The sequence below is a fragment of the Emys orbicularis genome, chromosome 3 (genome assembly GCF_028017835.1).
Source record: "Emys orbicularis isolate rEmyOrb1 chromosome 3, rEmyOrb1.hap1, whole genome shotgun sequence".
NCBI lineage: Eukaryota > Metazoa > Chordata > Testudines > Emydidae > Emys > Emys orbicularis.
The window spans coordinates 2,425,256-2,442,590 of NC_088685.1; the positions used below are offsets into that span (position 1 = coordinate 2,425,256).

A 17,335-nucleotide genomic window follows, 5' to 3' on the forward strand; every position below is an offset into this window, starting at 1 on the left:
CCTGTCAAAGAAAGCTATCAGCTTGGTTTGACATAATTTGTTCTTGACTAATCCATGCTGATTGTTACTTATCATATTATTATCTTCTTGATGTTTGCAAATTGATTGCTTAATTATTTGCTCCATTATCCACTGTGTCTGCCGAGTCTAATGACACCTGGAGAGCTGTTTGTGCGAGGAGGTGGCGTTCAGCGATGACTGACCTAAATTGCTCCTACTAGTCTTCTGGTATAAAGTTAATAAATTCAGACAGTTTAGAATAACTGGTGTGGTTGTATTTTGCCATCAAGGTCACATAGTTGGCGATTATAGGCAACTGATGACTGGGAGAAGTTTGTGGTTCTGAGTCTGAGTCCGGGCTGAGGGATTTTTCCATAAGGATAAGTTTGAATATAAGGTCCCTCACTTTCCTGGCACGGACCTTAAGGTTGTGGCAATGGAAGCACTTCTGGGGTATGTGTGTTTCCCCCAAGCAGCGGACACACTGAGAATGTCCATCTGAAACGGGGATTGCCTCTTGGCAGGAGAGGCAACATTTAAAACCCAGGCACCCCCGGGCATTCTCAGGTGGAGTTATCCCAGAAAGGGATGAATGAAACATAACATAAAATAATACATTTTTATTTATTTTTTTAAATGAGAAGAAAGAAAAGGGGTAGAGTAGTTAGTTATAACTTGTTTTCCTATCTTCTACTATACAGTTAACCCTAAATCTAGATCTGAGGGGAGAGCGCACGTGGGGCCCACCAGACACTGCTGTCTAAATTCTCTGACTAGAGGCGCAGGGGCGCACAATCCTCTGCCGTGACGCACCCACAGGGACATCACTCGAAGAAGAACTAGAACAGCACTAGCGATTGCTGCTGTAGTACATGAAGGACTTCATGAACTCCACAGCTGCTGCTGCAGCTCAGACACAAGGTTTGGACGGGTGAATGTCCTGTTCAGCAGTAACTAGGGAATCTGTTAGGAAAGTATAAAATCTGTGTTTAGATGTGAACGCAGAATCCTTTCCTTGTTCCTAAAAGCACAAGGCCCTTTAACAAATATGCTGAACAATGAAGTTCTTTACAAGCAAGCCCTGAGAATCTTGGGATGGGTCTTTCTCAACAAGTTTGTAAGTTTGTTGTGGCCCAATTATTCTGTTCACTGAAACCCACTATCATTACTATTGTGCAAAAGGCACGCAGGCAAAATCACCACTTTTTGCACAGCTGTTTAATTCCTGTCTTTAAGTTGAGCCAAATGTATATTTTAATTTTATATTCATGCCTAGAGTTCCCTAATGGGAATTCATTTTAAGTGCACTCCAAATTGCTGTTATAAATACTACAGAATCATTAAGTAACAGTTTGTATGAACTCACTCAAAAATATATCTTAACTTCTAAGCTCATGTCTTTAAAGAGCTGCTGTAGTAAAAAAAAAAAAAGACATTAAAAGTGGCATCTTTGCTCCCCGGCAAGCGTTCTGAATCACATATGCTTACTTTACAAGCAAAGAAAAGTTATTACGGTTAGCCTTGTAGAAGTCAATACAGCTATGAGTGAGTGAACTGGTTTCTAGCACCCTAGAATCATCAACAACAGTGTCAGCCAGGTTCTGTATGTAGAACAGAATTCTCATTACCGGTGACTTCTCATTGAGGGAGAATTAAATTGCAACCTTGCAATCTAATTTTTCTATTTAGTTTCTGGATGAGAACTGTAGTTTACAGATAAATCTTCAACACATGGCTTTAAGATTACTATTGCTGGTCACACTGATCTCCGGAGTGTACATGTATGTTAAAGTTTAACTCTCTCACCTGAATGAAGTTCCTTCACCAAAGAAGACATTGTATTTGTAATTGAATCAGCTGCTACCAATAAATCATTACGGAGGTTTCTTCGTGTACCTAGGAAAGAAATGGAGGAAAAGAAAATCAAAAGTTATGGCAGATATTAGACTTCAATTTCCCAAGCTACTCACAAAAGGAAGCTCAATCAGTTGTTCCTGACCAATCAAAATGAGTGATTACTTTCCCTCTGTAAGGAATATGAGAGCAGAACTGCAAACACTCACCTTTGCCCGCAGAGCTGCCACTTTGACAGGGTAGCTGTAGTGCAAAAACCCATTAAAACCAATCCTGGTTTAGTAAAGATTTCTGATATAAATGATCTGGAGAAAGGGGTAAACAGTGAAGTGGCAAAATTTGCAGATGATACAAAACTACTCAAGGTAGTTAAGTCCCAGGCAGACTGCGAAGAGCTACAAAAGGATCTCACAAAACTGGGTGACTGGGCAACAAAATGGCAGATGAAATTCAATGTTGATAAATTCTAAGTAATGCACATTGGAAAACAGAATCCCAACTCTACATATAAAATGATTGGGTCTAAATTAGCTGTTACCACTCAAGAAAGAGATCTTGGAGTCATTGTGGATAGTTCTCTGAAAACATCCACTCAATGTGCAGCGGCAGTCAAAAAAGCGAACAGGATGTTGGGAATCATTAAGAAAGGGATAGATAATAAGACAGAAAATATTATATTGAGTGCAGATGTGGTCGCCCCATCTCAAAAAAGAGATACTGGAATTGGAAAAGCTTCAGAAAAGGGCAACAAAAATGATTAGGGGTCTGGAACGGCTGACATATGAGGAGAGATTAATAAGACTGGAACTTTTCAGCTTGGAAAAGAGACAACTAAGGGGGGATATGATAGAGATCTATAAAATCATGACGGGTATGGAGAAAGTAAATAAGGAAGTGTTATTTACTCCTTCTCATAACACAAGAACTAGGGGTCACCAAATGAAATTAGTAGGCAGCAGGTTTAAAACAAACAAAAGGAAGTATTTTTTCACACACCGCACAGTCAACCTGTGGAACTTCTTGCCAGAGGATGTTGTAAAGGCCAAGACTATATCAGGATTAAAAAAAGAATTAGATAAATTCATGGAGGATAGGTCCATCAATGGCTCCTAGCCAGGATGGGCAGGGATGGTGTCCCTAGCCTCTGTTTTCCAGAAGCTGGGAATGGGCAACAGGGGATGGATCACTTGATGATTCCCTGTTCTGTTCATTCCCTCTGGGGCACCTGGCATTGGCCACTGTCGGAAGACAGGGTACTGGGCTAGATGGACCATTGGTCTGACCCAGTATGGCTGTTCTTATGTTCTTATATCCTGGAGTGGCTCCCTGCTTGGTGGATCAATTGTCGGCTTAGCCAATATGCTGTTACACTATATTTTCCAATTACATGGACAGCACAGGTGGACCACATCAGCATGGTCAAGTGTTTCTTTGCCCAAGACAAGAGTAGTTTGCTTCTTTTTGAAGTCCAGAGATCTGGTGCTTCCATTTGTGTATATACACACACACCATCCATGAAAATGCTTCCAGTCCCTTGTGTATAGTTCTTCTTTCCAGTGACTGATGGAGTAACTCTCTTTCCTGATGGACAATGCTCCAGTGGATAGCAGGCTCCCTAGTGCTCCAAATTGGCATCTATTGTGATGATTGGCATGCTTGGTTCCAAGATTTGCAAACTGCTTGAAAATCTGTGTCCTGTCATCCACCACTGCAGGAACCTGTTCACCGCTGGGGAAACCTGAACCTTTGCCATCGGTTGTGTAAGCACAGGGGCAATGAGCAAATTATGTTGTGTAAAAAAACATCATGTGAAACCTGATCCTTAATGCCTGTGCAAGAGATTAGCAATACCAAGAGGGGCGGCAGGGTTTGTATTACCTGCATTTTGCACTTTTTGGATGGCTCTTATTGTCTTCTGTTGCCTCTCTGAGGAGTATAGACACAAACTTTTAGGTTTCCCTGGGAGTGCGCCACCCCGAGGCCTTGGCCCACTCCACCCTGTTCCCCAAGGCCTGCCCTCACTCCACCTCTTCCCACCCTGCTCCGCCCCCCCCAGGCCCTCCTCACTCTGCCTTCCTTCCCGAGGCCCCACCCTCGCTCTGCCTCTTCCCGCCTATACTCTGCCCTCTCCCTGAGGCCCTCGCCTACTGCTCGCTGCTCTCCGCCAGCATCCAAACAGCTGTGGCTGGTGGTTACTGAGCACCCACTATTTTTTTCCCCCATGGGTGCTCCAGCCCCAGAGCACTCACAGAGTCAGCACATATGCTGAGGAAATAAAGATTCTGGGACTGAGAGTCTATCCATGCTCTCAGGTGCACAATGAACTGGGTTGATGATACAGCTGATCTTTTCCCTGTTTATCAGGAACCTGTATACTTTGATATTATTAACAAGCCCTCTCCTGTGCCTTGACTCTAAGACCAAGAGATCATCTAAGGAGAAGTCTTGTCTTGTCTGAGGATCACGCTGGCAGGAAATGCTAACAACCATTTCTCAAAAAAGGTTCCCTTCTCTGGTCCCGCAAAACAAGCAGAGATCTTTCTCCATTAGCTCTAATAGAGAGGATGTTACAGGTAGAAGAGACCTTGCTTTTGCTTTTTTTCTCATTGGTCTGCCATGCTGACTGCTTCCTGGAGCGGCAAGGGAGAAAACGTGGTGGAACCTCGGTGAAGAGCCGAAGGAAAACCTTCCTTCCTATGCACATACATCTGCAAGAACCCAGTAGCAGCACAAGCTAGCAAAAATAATGTAAAAGTTTGGTGAAAATTTTGAGTTAAATGAAACTCTTTTGGCAAGCATTCTTGGACTTCAGACAGAGCCTGTGAGTTACTTGATTCTATAGCGGCATCATCGCTAGTGACTCCAAGCTGTTGTATGGTAGATTTTGAATACCTTGTAGGACCCACTGTACTATTGTTCTACTTCATGCTGCCTGGAAACAAGTCAATCTGCAAAGGGGAAAGGAAACCAGTTGCCAAAGAAAGCAGTTGGGAGCTCTCAACTGTACTCAAACTTGCCGCAGAGGCTAAGAAGAAGCAACTGGACCACCCACGGCAACAGATGGAGTGCTATGCCTCTGGTATTTGGCACAATACCTCCCTGGGAATGCCTGCTTCTGCTTTTGTTTCTGGAAGTGTTCAGAGGGACGAGGAGCTAATCCTACTGCTGGAATCGGAACGACACATTCTTCTTACAAGTGAATTGCAGGGGCCCAAGGTTTGTAGGGCTGACGTCTTCCAAGGTCTCATCTGTGTATTGACTAAGGAGGTTCTGGTCTTCAAGTAACAGAACCTCAGATTTTGCTGGATATCATGGGGAATGAACCCTTTAATCAGTATATTCTCCTCAAAGGGTTAGTGTGGTACCAAAGGTATTATGTTTTGAACAAGAGACTTTTTAGCCACTTACTGCCTCTCTGCTGTAATTTCCTTTGCCTTTTTCTTAGCCCCCTCAGGCAGAAGCCAGTCTAGGTGAGGAAGAATATAGTCTTGGCAATCTTCATTTGAAAAGCTAACAAACACGACACCATCGTCATAGTGAGGTCTATGTTCACAGACTCTGTCTTGAGGTGAAGACTGAATCATACAATTGATGCATTTGACATGGACACTTAGTAGCTACACTGACCACCAAGCAACATGGCACTAGATGTGCATAAAACTAATTGTGCCCTCGTGGTAGCAATTGGTACGACTTGTCATCTCCTTACAGTTTCGCTGCAGAGGGGATATGTTACCGTCCACTTTTTAATTTTGTCCACTGCTTTGTTTTTTTATTTCTCATCGTTTGGTTGGTTTTTACTCTTGTCCTCCCCGCGCCACACAGTGTTTTGACACTTTTAGGTTTATACCAGAGTGTTTGCCTGTTCAGAGATTTGCATACTTGTTAAGGGCTACATTCAGTTTAGCATTCACTTATTTGCAGTCCAAAATTTCAACTTTTTTTTTAAACCTAGTAATCAACTTACAACATGGTGAATATTAGCTGAACACTCTGATTGAGAGTGCTGTTTATTTTTTCCTGATGGCTACCATTCTGTCCCTCTCTGCATCCTCTGGGCCAAATTTTGGTAAGTGGTCTCCCATTTTGTGCTCAATTCACAGCCCTGTGACATGAAGTTTACTTACCTGATTTGTGGGTGCAGCTGGGTAATGTTTAAGTGTCTAATTATTCGCGTGCACAAAATGGTGGCTGAAAAATTGGGAGGCCAGGATTAGGTCACACAACTATTTTTGTTAATACTTGTGTCGTCTAATCCTGTAGATAAAAGTATACTTCCATTCTGCTCTGGCATAGTCCAAGTGAAATAATATCAGTGAAAATCATATTAAAATTGCTGTATTATATTTGTGTAATAATCAATCATTTCAGTGTTTGGCAATAGCAGGGGGTTTGGTTTGTGCTACACTCACCTTGTGCAAAAGCTTCCTGCACATCTCCCCCGACTCCCGCAAGTGAGTCCTGAGGTACGTGCGTTGGGGTAGAGCCAGCGGAAGTGGCTCTGACCGGCATTGGCATTGGGCGACTGGCTCCATGGGTAGGTGAGGAGTGTGGGGAGCTTGCTGCTTGAGCCTGTAAAGGGAAATAACACTGAATTTCCAAACTGTTTAATTTTCTATGTTTTGGCTCAATGTCTGTAAACGATTTTGTACAAAGCACTTAAGGAAAGAATAAAATTCAGGCACTTTATGCAAATATTCATGATATGGGTATTCTGAACATATGAATGGTAGCCCTCACATTCCTCCTATATTATGAGGTCCCAGATCCAAAGCTCACAGAAGTCAATACCAGTTCTGGTGTCCACAATTCAAGAAGGATGTTGATAAACTGTAGAGGGTTCAGAGAAGAGCCAAGACAAGGATTAAAGGGCCACATGACCATCTAGTCCAGTATTTTTTCCCTGACAGTGAAGAATACCAGATGCTTCAAAGGTAAGTGCAAGAAACCCCACAGTGGGCATTTATAGAATAACCTGCCTACAGGTGAAGGTTTTTCCTAGCCACCATCACATGGTGTGGGCTGGCTTATGACCTGAAGCATGAGGATTTATATCACAGACATCAGACTATCTAATTTAACTTGGTCATTCTCATTATCCATAGACATATTAAATGGAGCAGAGAACTCTTCAGATTTTGAGATAGTTCGCTGCACAAGTGGGGAAAATGTAGGCACCTCTTTCCCCAGAGTCCATAATCACAGTTTCTTTTCAGGACTCAGACTACATGGTGGACCACATGACTTTGACCTTAAAGATGAGGTCCATGGTAGAAATCCAAAAGAAGGAAGGGGAGAACGGTTCCATTTTCTCTGGCAGAAAAATCCCTACCAGTACAGCTGCCCATTAAAAAATAGTGAATTTCCTTTTTAGGTACCTCAAGTTTCAGGAGACCATTAATTCAGGATAGAAACACTAATTACGGGAAAGGACCTGATCTCAGTATGGTATAATGGATGTTACTGATAGCTCTAAACGATAAGATTCCCTTTACGGAAAAATGGGAAAAGGATCTAAAAACAAATCTCTCTTTGGAACAATGGAAAAATAACTGGAGTAAAGACAAAGCCGCACCTAATTGTGTAACCATTAAGGAAAATTACTACAAACTACTTTATCATTGGTACCTCACTCCATTTAAGCTAAAGAAAATATATCAAAAAGGGAGTCATAAATGCTGTAGAGGAGGTGGAGGACTAGGGTTTTTTTCTGCATATCTGGTGGGAACGCCCTACAATTATAGTATTTGAAGAAAATTATAAATAGAACTTTCAAATTAAAAAATGGTTATTTACCTTTCAGCAAATGTGGCTCTTCAAGATGTTTTCCCCACACAGATCTCACTCTAAGGGTGCATGCACCCCAACACCATGAGATTGGATTCTTTTTTACTAAACAGTATCCATTGGGGCCACACCAATCCCTGCAGGTCTTGCACCCCTCAACAGAGTGCATAAAGGATGGAGCAGACCCAAATGTCACTCAGTTCCTTCACCAATAAAGAATCCCAAAGCTAGAGAACACCACATTCGTGGGGAAGCAGAGTGGGTCATGGGATCCCTGTGAACAAAACATCTCAAAGAACCACAGTTAATGTAAGGTAAGTAATCGTTTTTATTTCTTCCACTATATGTTCACAGAGATCCCACTCTAGGTGACTGGCTAGCAGTTGTCTCTCTAAGGAAGTGGGTGCCAGAAGTGCTACTTAAATAGGGACTGTAGGACTGCCATGCCAAATTGGGAATCAAATCTAGAGTTGCTACAAAGGAATAATGATTAGTAAAAATTCGTATTGAGTTCCAAGTAGCTGCCCTACAGATTTTGGTTAAGTTAAGGAGCCTGCCTGATCTCTCGAGTTCACTTTGATCTGAGAAGGAGCTAATTTATTCAATTCATATGAAATACTGATACAGTTTGACACCTACTTCAAGAGTCTATGAGTGGAAATACCCTGCTCTCTAGACATGTCTCTAACAGCTATAACAGTCTGGGAGAGTTGCATAAAGGCTTTGTCCTATGGAGATAGGAGGAAAGGGCTCTCAATACATCAGATGCACGGAGATTTGCATCTGCAGGAGACGAGTGAAGCCTAGGAAAAAAACACTGGTAAATACATCTTGTTTCAAGATTCAAGTGTACTTTTGAAACTACTTTGGGTAGAAATTTTGCACGAGGTCAAAGAGTAACTCTGTCCTTGTGAAAAATAGTATAATCATAGAAAATCATAGAATACCAGGGTTGGAAGAGACCTCAGAATGTATCTAGTCCAACCCCCTGCTCAAAGCAGGACCAATCCCCAACTAAATCATCCCAGCCAGGGCTTTGTCAAGCCTGACCTTAAAAACCTCTAAGGAAGGAGATTCCACCACCTCCCTAGGTAACCCATTCCAGTGCTTCACCACCCTCTGAGTGAAATAGTGTTTCCTAATATCCAACCTAAACCTCCCCCACTGCAACTTGAGACCATTACTCCTTGTTCCGTCATCTGCCACCACTGAGAACAGCCTAGCTCCATCCTCTTTGGAACCCCCTTTCAGGTAGTTGAAAGCAGCTATCAAATCCCCCCCTCATTCTTCTCTTCGGCAGACTAAATTACCCCAGTTCCCTCAGCCTCTCCTCATAAGTCATGTTCTCCAGCCCCCTAATCATTTTTGTTGCCCTCCGCTGGACTCTTTCCAATTTTTCCACATCCTTCTTGTAGTGTGGGGCCCAAAACTGGACACAGTACTCCAGATGAGGCCTCACCAATGCCGAATAGAGGGGAATGATCATGTCCCTCAATCTGCTGGCAATGCTCCTACTTACACAGCCCAAAATGCCTTCTTGACAACAGGGGCACACTGTTGACTCATATTCAGCTTCTCGTTCACTGTGACCCCTAGGTCCTTTTCTGCAGAACTGCTGCCTAGCCACTCGGTCCCTAGTCTGTAGCAGTGATCAATGGCTCCATGTCTAGTTGGCAGCCGGTATCAAGCAGAGTACCCCAAGGGTCAGTCCTGGGGCCGGTTTTGTTCAATATCTTCATTAATGATCTGGAGGATGGCGTGGACAGCACCCTCAGCAAGTTTGAAGATGACACTAAACTGGGAGGCGTGGTTGATACGCTGGAGGGTAGGGATAGGATACAGAGGGACCTAGACAAATTAGAGAATTGGGCCAAAAGAAACCTGATGAGGTTCAACAAGGACAAGTGCAGAGTCCTGCACTTAGGACGGAAGTATAAGGTGGTCCTGCCATTAATGTCCGAATCTCACTCACTCTCCAAACAAAAGTATAGAGTACAAAGAACATGGTAAAAAGCACATGCTATGATATAAAGAACAAAGGCTCAAATGAGGGTTCCATCAAAGACAGAAGTACTACCTTACACATAAGCCATAGTGGGTTGGAGAGTCCAGGTTCAGTCTCACTGCCACAGGACAGTAAATGGGGACTAAAGGAGGGCCATGACCACCTTGCTCTTTATGCCCTTGTATGAGCACAAAGAGGCCCTGGGTGCATGTGTGGCCCTGATAGACACAGCTATTCAAACAATTCCCAGCTCACACGCACGAGGTGCAGGCATACCGACAGTGGGATTCATACTGACACAGCTGAAGGAGAACTAAAGTCAGGCTACCCACAAACTCCATAGTGGTTCTATTAGGTTACAGATCAAAGGAGGTCATTGACTTGGGGACAATAAAAAAAATGACACACATATCAGGATCAAATGGATTTTGATCATGTATGGTTATCATTTTTAGAAACGGAACAAAATAAATACACAGATAATAAGAGGTTGACCAAACACAAATAGTTCTTTAAATACAGATGAATAAGATTTGTTAATACTTGTCTAGAAAGTTTATGTATGTTAATAATAAAATAAAAAGTAAACAAAAAATAGTGAATTTGTTTGGAAATCTCCTGCCATCCAGTCTCCAATAGCCAGACAGGCCAAAAGGCACTATAGGCTACTCGGTGACATTCAAAGAGCTGGCAGCACCCATAGTAGGTACAGTGGTAGTAGCATCCTGGACAAAACTTCCACCATGCCTCTTGAATCTAATCTCTGTCCAGGCAGTCTGGATGGGAAATGGAAGTGACCATTCCAGAGAGCCTTTCAGATGTTGGCTTCCCATTAGGGGACTGCTCAATATGCATCTTATATTTCTAGAACTGCTGTCACTCATCTGGCTGTTTATGGAAGTTGACTTGATGGCAGCTCTCCTTCCTAAAGAACCCTAAAAAGATTTGTAGAGTACTTGACTAACAAATAAGATTTATGCAGTGTTGTAGCTGTATTGGCCCCAGGATATTATAGACAAGATGGGTGAGATAATATCTTTTATGCAGACATATCTCCACTACTACAATGCTCAACACCCCCTACAACACACTTTTCAAGATCCATGAGTCCTACACATGCCTATCACAACATGTGGTGTACCTCATGCAGTGCACTAAATGCCCCAATAACACTATGTGGGTGAAACCAAACAATCACTCTGCTCTCAAATGAACTCACACAGGAAAATGATAAAAGACAAAAACACCTTATCACCTGTGGGTGAAGCCTTTTCACAAAGCGATCGCTCTATATCTGATCTCTCAGGCCTCATCCTCAAAGGAAACCTGCACAACACACTTTCAAAAGGAGAGCCTGGGAGCTACTAAAAATCATGGACTGAATAGAGACACTAGATTTATGGCTTGTTACAATAATGTATAACCCACTTACAACCCTCCCCAGCTGCTTCCCCCCTTTTCTTTCCTCTCTATGACTGCAGGGGTGTTAACGTTAACCTTGAATTATGTGTTAACTACTTATGCAAAACAATCTGTTCCACCTTGTATTTTGTAGCGACACTCTGATTAATTCCCCAAACCTGAAGAAGAGCTCTGTGTAAGCTTGAAAGCTTGTCTCTCTCACCAACAGAAGTTGGTCCAATAAAACAGTGATTCTCAACCTGGGGTCTATGGACTATGTCTGAGGGAAAGCGAAAGACTTAGACTGAAAACTGACTGAATACCATGGGCAGTGGGCATCGTAGGCCAGGAGAGGCTAAGCCTCCCCTAACCCAGGCCCGAGGCCCCGCCCTTGCTCCCCCTCTCCCCTGAAGCTGGCGGTGGCTCTGCTCCAGCCGGCGGGCAGGGACTGGGGCAGCCCAGGGTGGCTCAGACCAGCTGGTGGCCTGGTGCTTGGGCGGGCCAGTGCAGCTGGGCCGAGACTTCTCCGGCTGTGGGGCCTCAGGCGGAAGGGTGGGGCCGGGGGCTAGCCTCCCCAAAGAAGGGGTTTACCCACTGCCCATGCTGAACAGAATACAACTATATATGCTGACAATAGATTTCCAAAGGGGTCTGCACGTCCATTCCAAATTTTGTAGGGGTCCACAAATGAAAAAAGGTTGAGAACGACTGCAATTAAAGATATTACCTCACCCACCTTGTCTCTCTAACAAATAAGATGACATTATTTCCATCCCAATGGTTTGTGATCTAAGAGCCAAAGCCTGTAATATTTACTCAGGTAAAACTTTCATTGATTTCAAAGGGAATTTGCATAGGTAAGAGCTACAAAACATGGCCTTAAGTTAGATGAAATAATGGCAACTAACTAACTAACCACGTGAAAGGGGTAGAAGGCTGACACAGTAATTGAGACTGTTTAGGTTAGCTGCACTTGCTGGTTCAAAGTTTTTCAAAATATAATTCTAATCAAGTGTTTTGTATTTCATAATGCCAACAGAAGAGCAAGGGAAGAGGTCAGAAGTGAAAGGCAGTGTATTAACAAATGCATCTGTCCAGATATCTCGTCAAATATTTAGACAGTTGTTTCCCATTTCATTTTCATTGTCATTAGTTGTCAAGGGGCAGTGACAAAGTACAGGACTGGAGGCCAGGGATTCCTCTTCTAACCCTGGCCTTGCCATTGAATTGTTGTGTGACTTTGGGCAAGTCATTTAACCTCTGTGCCTTCATTTCCTAGGAGGATAATATTTACCTATTTCACAGGGGCAATGAAGATTAGCCACTATTTATAAAGTTCTTGGAACATGTAAAATGCTAAATTTTATTAACTCTCTGGCTATCCTCATTGTGTAGCAGTGATTTGCACCTTTCTACAATCAGTAAATATTATCACCAAATTTCAACTTGCGTCACAGACCACTGTAGACTTATGTAGCTAGCACTGATTTATGACCTTTAAATAAATGTATAGTCACACACTGTCTAAAGAATCGGAGTAATTACACACTTACAGCATTATAACTTTACAGCCCCCACATGTCACCACCTGTTTGTGGTTGGTTTGTGCCATTTAGTATGGTCTTTGTCTTCTTTTTTTTTAAGTTCCCCTCAGCGTTTTCCCCTTTGAAGTGCATTAGTTACTATGGAAACCATGATGTCTTGGAATGACTAGAGCTTGGTCACACCCATAAGTGCAACATAAAGTCAGTTTTTATAGTGGTTTGAGATTAGACCCCAGTTTGGGAAACAAAGGCATTTACACAAGGGCTTCTGGCCATGTGTATGCTACAAATCTCTGACCAGCACTAGGTTGCCTTTATGCCCTTTTCCATTTCAATGCTATGAATTCTCTGGCTTGCCTTCATGACTTTACTCCTTTTTCAGTGACACCATCGTAGACTCTCCTATGGATTCTTGGTACCTTCTCTCCCACCGTGCACTGCGAACACAGATGCTGATACAAGACAGTGAGCAGTTTGAGGCTATACCTCAAAGCCTTGTGAAAAATCAGTTTCCCTTGGTATTTTAATTGCCAGCTCTGTCTATGATTGTCTTCCTTCACTGGCAGGCAATACATCAGCAGGAGCATTGTCAGCTTTTTGGGGGCAGAGACTGTACTGTGCCTTCCTATGTGTCTGTCCAGTGCCTAACACAAAAGGGATCCTGACTGGTGTATTTGGGCACTTCTGCAGTACAGACCGTAAATAGCAGCAATAGCTGTACCTTCAACAGGCTCTGCGGCTTTACAGCAGCTCTACTGCAATAAGCGGCCTATAGCGAATCTGTCATTCTTGCAGTTATTTGGTACCCCATTCTTCCTGGGTGCCAGTAGCAGGCCTGGTGTATTGTGTCTGAGGCCAGGTCTACAATCCAGAGTTAGGTTGACGTAAGGCAGTTTACGCAAACCTAATGATGTCAGTGTCTACACTACAGCCTTGTCCCGCTAATATAAGTGCCCTACTACACCGACATCATAACTCCACCTCCACAAGAGGCATAGGGCGTATGTCGGTGTAGTTAGGGCAATGCAGTGTCTGTGTAGACACTGCGTTCCTTACATCGGCTGTTGGTTGTCATTCTTGTCAATTTCACAGCTTGACAAGAAAGGCTGGTAGACACCCTGCTGTGAACCCTGCGCCTGGCTCTTACCTCTGGCTGTCACCCCGGGGCGGGTGGAGGGCTCCAGCTAGAGGCTTCTGGCTCCCTGCTCCTAGCTGGGCTGCTGGCCAGGTTCCCTGCTCCAAGCTGGGCTGCTGCCTGGGCTCCCAGCTCCCCACTGGCGGCCCTGCTGCCACCTGGGCTCCCTGCTCCTAGCCAGGCTGCCACCCGGGCTCTCAGCAGGGAGCTCTGTGCCCAGAGCCTTGGCTTCTGCTGGGCTCCCCGTGGGGGGGGGGGGGGAGTGATGGAAGTGATGAGGAAGTTGGAGGATGAGGAGGAGGAAGGGGGCTGTACAGTGGGGAGGGGGCTGATGGAAGTTGTAGTCCCCTGCTTTTCAGATGCATGACACATCACTTCAAGTGCTCAATTAGTAGGGGCCTAAATCCCTCTTCATCCTTCCACAGCACTGTTATCATCTCCACAACATTTCCAACTCTTTGCTGGCACAAGATATTGTGGTCAGATCTTGGGACCAATATCCACTGCATCACAAAGGAAAACCTTATACAATCTTGTCACAAGATCAGCACCTTCACAATTAAAATATATCAGACCCTTATCGCATTGCATTTGCAATTAAAACAGGAAAAGTAGAGGAGGACCCTAGCATCTAGAGAGCCCGTTCTGCCACCCTCATTCATGCTGAGTACTAGCTTACTCCTTGGGTAGACTCAATGATTGCTATGGAACTTCTCAAGGAGTAATGTACTGCTCAAGAGGAAAATGGATGGCAGAATCTGGCCCCTAATTTGTGTCTTGGTGTCAATGTTGTTGATTTCTGTCAATGGTGAATAGAAGCCTAAGGTTTATATTCTTATTCAATACAACATGCAATACTACTTATGGGGAAAAATGATCATTCTGAAGCCCCATTAATAGTGGATTTTAAAAAAATGAGTCAGCAAACAGTTGCAGCACAGCTCCAGGGGGCTGGGGGGATTATACATTTCAAAGATCAGATCATTAGCAGGTAGAAAAAATGCTCAAGAGACCTTAACAATTTCATCTTATTTTGCACCACAAAAATATAAATAATTCAATCAAAAGACCAGCTGGATCTGCATAATACAAGTTCTGCGTGTTCATGACTGGCATGGCATTGTGGAGAGCTGCAGAGTTCACTGCTGGGAGAGTCGATTTTAACATGAAGTTGGGATTGTAGCCCCCAGAGTGGGACAGGACTGAAGAGGGAGGGAACAGGCATTGGCTCTGGAAGAAGCTGCTCACTCCCTCTCCTTCCCTCCCAGATCTATGTAAAGTGTCAATCTTGGCAACCGTTCAGAAAAGGAAGAAAGGTCACGCATATATTAAGAATTAAAAACCAGAAATAAAATACGACTTAATACACACGTCAAACGCAGCAGCCTTTTAGCTGGAACTTACCTTTCTCTGAGAAGGATGTAGGAAGGATTTTCTATTTTGAAATTAGTTACCCAGGTTAGACCTTATCATTATGAGCCCTCATTACAGGTTACCATTAATCACTTAAGACCTATTTATAGTGGCAGCTGTGGAAGGGATTAAAAATAAGCGGCCTCGTAGAGATTTTCTATCTGGAAAAGAATCCAATTTCTAGAAATAAGACGTTACTCTGAACCTGGATCCCCATCCCCAGAGAAGGTTTGTCTAGGCCAGGTCTACACGACACGGTTAGGTCGACATAAACTGCCTTGCACTAACCTCGCTGTGGAAGTGTCTTCACTTACATTTAGCTCCTGCCGACATAAGTGCTTCTCTCTGCTGATTTAGTAACACCGCCTCCCCGAGCGGCGTAGGGTCAAGGTTGATGTAATTAGATTGATGCACTGTCAGTGTAGACATTGTGTTGCTTACGCTGACTGTTAATGGCCTCCAGGAGCTGTTCCACAATGCCCTACACTGACAATACAATCGACACGTGCTCCTGGTGAGGACACACACCGCTGACACAAGGAGCCAAGTGTGCGCACACACGAGCAATTTAATAACTGCAGTGGCTGTATGCCGACGTCAGTTAGGTTGACGTCATTTTGTAGCGTAGTCATGGCCTAAACCAAGAGTGGCCAAACTGCAGCCTGCAGGCAAAACACAAACCTGCCAAGTTCTACGAATGTGGCTCATGGCCACCTCATCTTTATTGCAGACGGCACACTCCACCTGGATCAGGAGGGAATGCTGAATGCTTTTTGAATCACTTAATATTGCAAGAATAGGACAGCTGCAACTTAATACGTTTTGTGTAAATTAGGGTCTCAGCCATGGAAACACTTACCCGCCTGCATAAGATCAGGGCTGAGGTGTGACTCTCGCTCCTGGCAACATGCCAATGGGACTAGCTCTCTCTCTCTGATTTCAGATGAAATCAGAAAAGAATTCAATTTAAATGTAAAGATCTTTTCTCCTATTACATTTCATACTTTGTATGCACACACAAACATACCTGTACTTGCATTTTTACACATACATGTATATTGCTGCACACTGAATGAGATGGGAGTCCTGTGGAAAAAATAATATGTGATCTTTTAATTTAATGACTAGCATGATGCATATGCACAAGGGGCAGAATTAAGGGTGCATTAATCTGCCATTTTCTAACGTTAGCTTAGTTGGCTTCGATTTGTGTCTGCAAATTTGTGGACAATAATTTCAAATGCAACCTAAGTCATTTAGACATGTAAACACCTGATTGCACCTGCAAATCAAGTACATAGGCTTTTAAATTAACTAAATTGCTCCTGAAAACAATTGCAGGCATGGAAAAGAGGCCAGTATATGAAAAATTATTTTATAATCTTAATTTTTGTTCAGCATCTTTTTATAGGGGAAAAAAAAGTCAAACTATGCTAAATGGCTTCTTAGAGTAAGCACAAATCTTCAGCAGAGAGAATTACGAAAGTTGAATGGACGAGAAAAGGGAGTGGTGTTTTTATTTCCCCACTCACACTATACACATTCAATTCCTTACTTAGGTTTACTAAACTTTCCTCCATCTCTATTTAACTCTCCTGAAATGGCTCTTAAGTCTGGCTTGTTCATGTCAAGCATCATGGAGCTGAAGCTGTTTTATTATATTCACTACAAGTAATTGGAGCTCCTCTTCGGGCTGCAGTGGCTTTTTTAAAAAACCTACACAAAGCCCCCTTTTCCTTCCCGGGTCTGTTCCCGGCGTGTCAATGAGGCACACAGCAGTAAGTGCTCCACGATCTAAAGTGTACTTGGCTCATTCTCTTGCTTCAGATGGGAGGTGCATGTCTCTCCCTGACTCAAGCCTTTCCCCTGCTTTGAGAGACATGCTCACATTACAGAGTAACAATACGTTTAAAAAGCTGATTTTGACAATTTCTCTCCTATTTCAATACCATTACGTCTGACACTGCATGACAAGCTGTGATGGGACATCACACCTAACATCAGACGAAGAACCAGCTCATGCCCAGGTCCCCGTGTCTCTGCTGAACACTGACAAATCCCTTGCTGGGACCAGTCTGGCTCACCTGTGTGTTAGCACTGTTAAAACAAGTATTAGAATGATAAGAATGTGGTTAGTGTTTAGACTTTAATGAATGCTTGTGAGTTGCTGCCAGCATCAAGCTCACTTATAGCATC

General features: G+C 43.5%; 1 protein-coding gene across 1 annotated transcript in view; it reads right to left on the reverse strand.

Moving 5' to 3' along the window:
- Positions 1 to 850: 850 nt before the first annotated feature.
- Positions 851 to 17,335, reverse strand: part of DTNB (dystrobrevin beta) — a 346,393-nt gene continuing 329,908 nt past the window's right edge. Inside the window, exons 17-19 of the mRNA XM_065400623.1 lie at positions 6,267 to 6,426; positions 1,807 to 1,896; positions 851 to 903 (exon numbers count right to left, since the gene is read on the reverse strand). Coding sequence (XP_065256695.1) covers positions 851 to 903; positions 1,807 to 1,896; positions 6,267 to 6,426 — 303 coding nt within the window. The remainder of the gene's footprint in view (positions 904 to 1,806; positions 1,897 to 6,266; positions 6,427 to 17,335) is intronic.